The sequence below is a fragment of the Malania oleifera genome, chromosome 5 (genome assembly GCF_029873635.1).
Source record: "Malania oleifera isolate guangnan ecotype guangnan chromosome 5, ASM2987363v1, whole genome shotgun sequence".
Taxonomy (NCBI): domain Eukaryota; kingdom Viridiplantae; phylum Streptophyta; class Magnoliopsida; order Santalales; family Ximeniaceae; genus Malania; species Malania oleifera.
The window spans coordinates 110,958,765-110,965,784 of record NC_080421.1 but is presented as its reverse complement, the minus strand read 5'-3'; the positions used below and the strand labels follow the sequence as shown (position 1 = coordinate 110,965,784).

The 7,020-nt window shown below is 38.5% G+C and overlaps 1 protein-coding gene across 3 annotated transcripts; it reads right to left on the bottom strand.

Moving 5' to 3' along the window:
- Positions 1 to 226: 226 nt before the first annotated feature.
- Positions 227 to 6,607, bottom strand: LOC131155377 (UPF0481 protein At3g47200-like). 3 transcript variants are annotated; one of them, XM_058108459.1, is made up of 2 exons: positions 6,141 to 6,591; positions 227 to 2,130 (listed from the first exon to the last, which is right to left on the bottom strand). In XM_058108459.1, exon 2 carries the CDS (start codon positions 2,091 to 2,093, stop codon positions 450 to 452), a length of 1,644 nt encoding a protein of 547 aa, XP_057964442.1. In that variant the 5' UTR covers positions 2,094 to 2,130; positions 6,141 to 6,591; the 3' UTR covers positions 227 to 449. The 3 variants fall into 3 exon arrangements, 2 of the variants coding, with proteins under 2 accessions (XP_057964442.1, XP_057964441.1); XM_058108458.1 differs by having other exon boundaries at positions 227 to 2,095; XR_009136793.1 differs by lacking the exon at positions 227 to 2,130 and adding an exon at positions 4,067 to 4,247 and having other exon boundaries at positions 6,141 to 6,607.
- Positions 6,608 to 7,020: the final 413 nt, after the last annotated feature.

The following is a 7,020-nucleotide window of genomic DNA, read 5'->3' as shown; positions in this document are numbered from 1 at the left end:
ATTGTAGAAATATTACAAAATGAGAGAAAGAAGAGAGAATGTGCCTAAGAGAGAAGTAGACAATTTTGGAGATGAGAATACAAATGGAGGTGATGGGTTTATATAGGTTAGGAAAAACCACTATTACAACCACTAATCACCTACCTTTGAAAAATTAGCCCACCATTGAAGACTTCAATGGCAATGGTAGGCTTCTAAAATAAGCCATATTTCAACAACAATAATATAACATGAAAACAAATATTATGTTTATAAACGAGTTTATCATAACTAAAGAAACTCTCAAATATATATATGCACTCTCAAAATGAAATTCAAACAGACCAGCAGGAAAAATCAAAACACAAGTCTACAATCGAAATGCTCGACTTGTCCCCATGTATGTAAGATGAAGTAGGATCAAATTCGGCGGAACTGAATTTCTTACTTGATGTCTGCGTGTTCTCTATTTAACTTTTTATTGCAAAGTACGTTTCAGTAATACTCAGACCAATTGCAACAATCGCACCAATGAAAGCCAGAACAGTCCAAGGTGAACTGAAATGGTCGTGCAGCCACTCTGCCATCCATACTCTTATCTTGCTATTTTGATGGTGATCAATCTTATGCTGGACTACTCTATAAAAATCATTTCCCACCAAATTCTCAGCTATCTCATTGAACAGATCAGCCACCTTCTGGTCGTTGCCCAGGAGGTTAAAGAGTATGCCACTGGACCGCAGCTCCGTCACGTCCTCCGCGTGATCGATCAGCGCATCCATGAAGCATATGTAAGCGGTTATCTGCAAATCATCATCGGTGCCAAGACAGGCCTCGTAGGCTACCAAGTTCAGAAGAATAGACTTGGTATAGTCATCTACAATTACTGGATGGAGTTCGAGACACCCAGCGAAGAGATGCTGTTTAAAGCTGATGTCTGTGAAACGTCCTGTTTTGCTAGGCCTAAAATTGACCCCCACCTTCTTCATATCCTTCACTGATCGAAATGAGTGAGGGGAATTGTCACTAGTACTTGAGTTAGAGGAATTGTCACTAGTACTTGAGTTAGAGGAATTGTTACTAGTACTTGAGTAAGAGGAACTGTCACTAGTACTGGACTGGGTATCAATGTTTTGACCGTTCGAGTTGATGAGCTGAGCCCGTAGTAGGTCAAGTAGGTGAGCTGGTTCTTCTTTACCTGCTGGCTGATTTTGGCTATTTTCTGAAACCTCTTTCAAGGACCATCGCCCAATAAGGAAACTTTTGATTTTCTTTAGCCAGGCTTGGCTATTTTTTGAAACCTTTTTCAAGGACCATCGCCTAATAAGGAAACTTTTGATTTTCTTTAGCCAGTATTTTTCTTCAAGGCTCCAGCTCATCAGCTGCTTCAGGACTACAAAAGGGAGTTGGTTCTCCAACAAGAACAAGTCCCGCAGAACTAAAGGGTTGTCCAGGCTTCTCATCTTCACATCATCATCCCTGTTTTCTTCAAACAAACAAATAAAGAACTGGAGAATGAAGCAGCCGTCCAAGAACATCATCTGAGTGAAGGCTACATCGTTCAGGTCTGCTGTTGCATCCTCCGCATAGCACTGCCTTGCTTGGACCGCCACCTCTGCAACCTTGTCATACAATTTACGAACCGACGAGCTACCAGTATTATCGCAGTTCCAAATGTAATCTCGTGCCATCAGAACCTTGACCTTCTGCATTTCTTTGAGCTTTGGCTTCCCGAGGTGGTAAGGACCGATTGAAACCATATGTGGCTCGTAGCAATTCTTGTTGGATTTGATCTCTCGCAGTGTCTCCGGGACCTTCTGTATCCTGCACTTTTGTCCTTGATTGCTTGCAGGTGCCTGCTTTATGGATTGCAGCCACTGATCAATAGCATCAGGAGGGCGGGAGCTTTCTCCCCGATCAATTTCAATGCTAAGCTTTTCATGCTCATCAGATATGACAGCAGGCGAATTACCACTGCTGCTGCTCAGCAGCTCATCGGATATGACAGCAGGCGAATTGCCACTGCTGTCTGGTTGAGCGGCACCTTTTCTGGCTCTTGCAATCGGCTGTACATGGTACACTGTCACGAATGTCTCCTCCTCGGGAGCTGCCATTTCTGGTATGCAACCAAGAACAGAGGTGATGAGTCATCTGCCCCAAAACGCAAGGTCATTCCTTGGTGTTTATCGTAACAACAGTTGCTTTATCCATTGAGGAATAATTACAGTAGCTTAAATCATTAAGGATGGAACACATCATCACTTTTTTTTTATCAAAAGGGTAAATGTATTCATCAAAGGAGTATGTACTGGGCATACCCAGGAAAGGGGGGGACGAACCCCTCACAAATGCAAAAACAATCGCAATCCATACAAAACAACTCAGGCATACACGAGGGCCAGAAACAGGCCAATCACAACTTAGTACATGTCTTAGAACAAATACAATCAAGCAACTCACATGAAACAGGAGAAAACTTTTCTTGCTTATATGTCAAGGTCGGAATAGTACTCAAAGGGAGAATTTTAATTCTCTGTATAGTATAAGAATTGAGTTTTTTACCAAAATATTATATATATATATATATATATGAATGAAATGGGGAAAATTTTTACAAATACACCCAACTACTTTCTAAAAGTCGGGTGTTTAAAATAATATAAAAAAAATTTTTAGCATCGTCGTCATTCACAACAATTAAAACCCAAAAAAAAACGTGCTGCTCCCCAGTGGGAGACTCAGGGAAGGAGGGGAGGGCGTGTGTTAAGGCATTTATGAGGGGAGAGAGGGGAGAAGACAAAAAACAAAAAGGGGATGGGGCGAACATGCGCGGGAGAGAGAGAGAGAGAGGATGTGCGCTGACAAATTTTTTTTTAAGGGATGTCCGAAATTTATTTATTTATTTATTTTCTTTTGTAAGGGGATGGGATGGTTGTCCAAACCGACTTTTGGAAAGTCGGTTTGGTATTAAAAAATTAATTTCACCTACTCTTGCATGCATGCGTGTGTGTGTGTACGTTAACAAACCAAAATTAACTTTTCAAAAGTCGGTTTGGTCACGCCACTCTCTTGTATATTCATTGATCAATATCTCATTATCACTCACTATTACCCATCGTTTCTCTTCTTTCATTTCATTCTTCTTCCTTGATCGTCCAACCTCTTTCACCACCTTTTAGATAAACTCTATTTTTTAGAAGTCATAATAACGTCAAATTCGTTAGCTAACAAAGTTATAGTTTTATTATACATTGATGGTGAGATAATACATGGATTGAACGGTATTGAGTATAGTAGTGGGCCATCAAAAGCAATTCGAATTCGAAGGAGGATGAAGTTAGAAAGTTTGAAATGCAAAATATATGAAGGATTATATATTGATCCAAATGAGTGTATCTTAGAACTGACATCGAGACATCCGCAACGAAGGGGTGGTGGAAACTCATTGTACATCAACTTCCCAATAAAAAATGATGTAGATGTCCTAATTGTGTTGGATCCACAGAGTTTGTGTTCAGACGTATATGTAGTTGAGATTTTTGTTAAATGCATTCCTTGTAGCAGCAACATGGCAGAGCCCCAACTTTGCAGGGGGAAGCATTTATCCATTCTTAACCATATACCGAATATGATATTGGTGAGACGAGCAGACTATTTAATCACCTTTCATAAGTGACTACAACATTAGATTTGAATGACGTCCTCGGTACATCATTTTAGCCAGAATTCTTATCAACAGAGCTTCGACGTGAGGAGGCTACTTTGCAAGGATTTAATGTGGGAAGCAATTATTATCATGAAGCAAAGCCATCAACAGAGTATAGGCATGACCGGAGTTTAACTAGAGTTGTGTCCATACCAGACTTCCAAATGGTTCCATTTATTGTTATGAAAGAGAGGGGGGCATACACAGTCCAACTAGTGCAACCTGATATGGATCGTGACCATGAATTAGAGGAAGAAGAGGATGTACAAGAGGATTTTGAAGAGGCAGATTGTAATGCCCTAAACCCGCCAAGTAGGGCCCGAACATTACGTGTTTCATTCACCTATTTCTGATACCATAAACTACATTCACGCAGCGGAATTAAATAAACAATCTTTATTTAAATACTATAGTTTATCTATAAATCCCAGATAAAACAACAACATCCAACTATTTGTATTACATCCTAGTATTTAAAAACATAAACTGTTCTTATAAACACTCTATAATTTACCAAAAATACTACCCTGCCCGGAGCTCTAAGCTCGATCACCTGATGAACCTGAAAATATAATCATTTGTTAGGGTGAGACACATCTCAGTAACAAAGAATAAACCATAATAGTGTGTGGCAGAGAGTTTAATAAATACAAAATATAATCATTTGTTATTCATCATCAGTAGAGAAAGTACATACATATTACACTCACCAAAACATTATTATATATAATGATAATCCCTGAGCATAGAGAAGATTACCTGCCCATATAAGTAACTTCCCTATACTCTAATACCAATACCAAGGCACTCACCTTACTCAGTAAGCCTTTGGATTATGTATATAGGTAAAGTCTCCGAGAATAGGGAAGATTACCCACCCATACAAGTAGCTTCCTACTGCTCTGGTACTAGACTTAAAATTATCAGAGTGCTCGACTTTCTTAGCAAGCTCTCAGACGGAGAGTTTTACTTTGTCATAAATATTTATGTAATTAAGTTCACACACATCCATTAAAAACCATTTCACTGAGATCCATGTATACACATAACCACACACATCCACATAAGATACCACACACTTTAATCACATCCACATAGGGAGTGGGTGAAATTAATTTTTTAATACCAAACTAACTTTTCAAAAGCCAATTTGGACATTATTCACCCAATTCACGTACACAGCTATGCAACTTGTTCCATCCCCTTAAATAAAAAATAAAAAATAAAAAAATACGAACACCCCTTAAAAAAAAAAATTGTCAGCACACATCCCTCTCTCTCTCTCTCTCTCTCTCTCTCTCTCTCTCTCTCTCTCTCTCTCTCTCTCGCCCATTCCATCCCCTTTTTTATTTTTTGTCTTCTCCCCTCTCTCCCCTTTCTCCTCTCTCCTCATTAATGCTCTAACATGCCCTCTCCTCCCCCCCCTCCCTTTTTTTGTTTTAATTGCTGCTGACAACGATGGCTGACGGGACGACTGACGATTAACAACGATACTGAAATTTTTTATTATTATTATTTTAAAGTCCAAACCGACTTTTGAAAAGTCAGTTAGATACATATGTGTGTTTTTTTTTTTCTTTTGATATTTTGGTAAAAAACTCTAAAAGAATTTGGAGTTCTTTCGCTTTTGATTTTTCATTTGTACGTCTAGGATGGCAAAAAGGGATCAACAGACTCATTCGAATGGGTCATAAATGGGTTCAGGTTTGGGTTCATCCATTTATTAATGGGTGGGTTGGGTTCAGGTGAGTCATAAACGGATTCAGGTTTATGTTGACCCATTTATTAATGAGTGATTAATATGTAAATTTAGACCCACCCATTTAATAAACGAGTTACAAACGGGTCATCCATTTAAATATATAATTTATTTATTTTAAAATTCTTTTTCTAACATTTGTCAATGTGATGACTTTTTAAAATATAAACTCAAAGTCAAAACCTCTTATGCTTAGAGGTTCTATATCCAAATATTTACAAATTAAACAGTATGCATGTAGAAAGTATACATGAAATCCAAAAAGAGGTAGGTTACAAATTTTAATTTAAACTTATGAGTTAGAAAAAAAAATTGTGTTTAAATTGTGGTTCTTATACTCAGAATGATTAGTCATTTGAAATTAGAATGTTTATTTATATACACTGTTTAAAATTTTCTCCCCAATCACAAGCCTAGCATACTTAATTAGACATTTTTTAAGTGACCTAAAATCAGTAGACGAGTTAGATGACGGATCGCACCTAAAAGAAATTATGAAACACTTCTTAATTAATTGAGTTGTCAATTAAAAATAACTTAATTCAGCCGTCAATTTGATAATTAGCGAAACTAATCATTTAAAAATAAATAAATAAATTTCAGTTCTGAAACATTCCAGAACAAGAAGAGCAAGGCCGAGAACAACTAATCATTTAAAAAATAAATAAATAAATAAATTTCAGCTCTGAAACAAACCAGAACAAGAAGAGCAAGACAGAGTTGCCGTCTGCGAGTGCGAGTGGAGATTGGAGAGTGGCGTGGGGGTACTGCCGCTGTGATGGGCCGACGGCTGCGTACCGCCTGAGAATCGTGAGATCTGGGTGTCTGGGTAGCAAGGAGAGGGTAAGGTTAGGCTTTATTTTGCCGTCGCCGAGCGCGAGAATGAGAAGAGTCTGCCGTCTGCAAGTGCGAGTGGAGAGTGGCGTGGCCGCGTGGGGGGTACTGCCGCTGCGACGGGCCGACGGCTGCGTACTGGGTGAGAATCGTGAGATCTGGGTGTCTGGGTAGCAGGGAGAGGATACGGTTAGGCTTTATTTTGCCGTCGCCGAGCACGAGAAGGCGACATCTGAGAAGAGAGTCTGGTTTCTGCAAGTGCGAGTGGAGAGTGGCGCGGTCACGTGGGGTTCGTAACTGCATGCAACCTACTCCACCTAACAGCACACTTCCGATGAAAATGATTCACATAACCATGCGTGTGTAGTAACCCGACCTCGAGAAAAAAATAAAATAATAATAAAATAAAAAAATAAATAAAGAGATATTTTAAAAAAAATATTTTAAAAAGAGATATTTTGATATCTTTATATATAAATATCTTAAAAAAAATATTTATTTAAATTATTTAAGAGTTAAGTTAGGATTTATTTTATAAATTCTCTTATTCTCTCTCTCTCTCTCTCTCTAAGATCTTCGCCATTCGTCGTCCGTTTCCAAAAACAGAGGGTACTGCGTGGGTCAGAAGAGGAAACTTTATACTTTTAGTGGATCAGATCGTCGTTTCGGAGAGTTTCAGATTTTCTCAAGAATCGAGATAGGAATCTGATCCTAATTTTGATTGGATATTTGGATAGCAGTA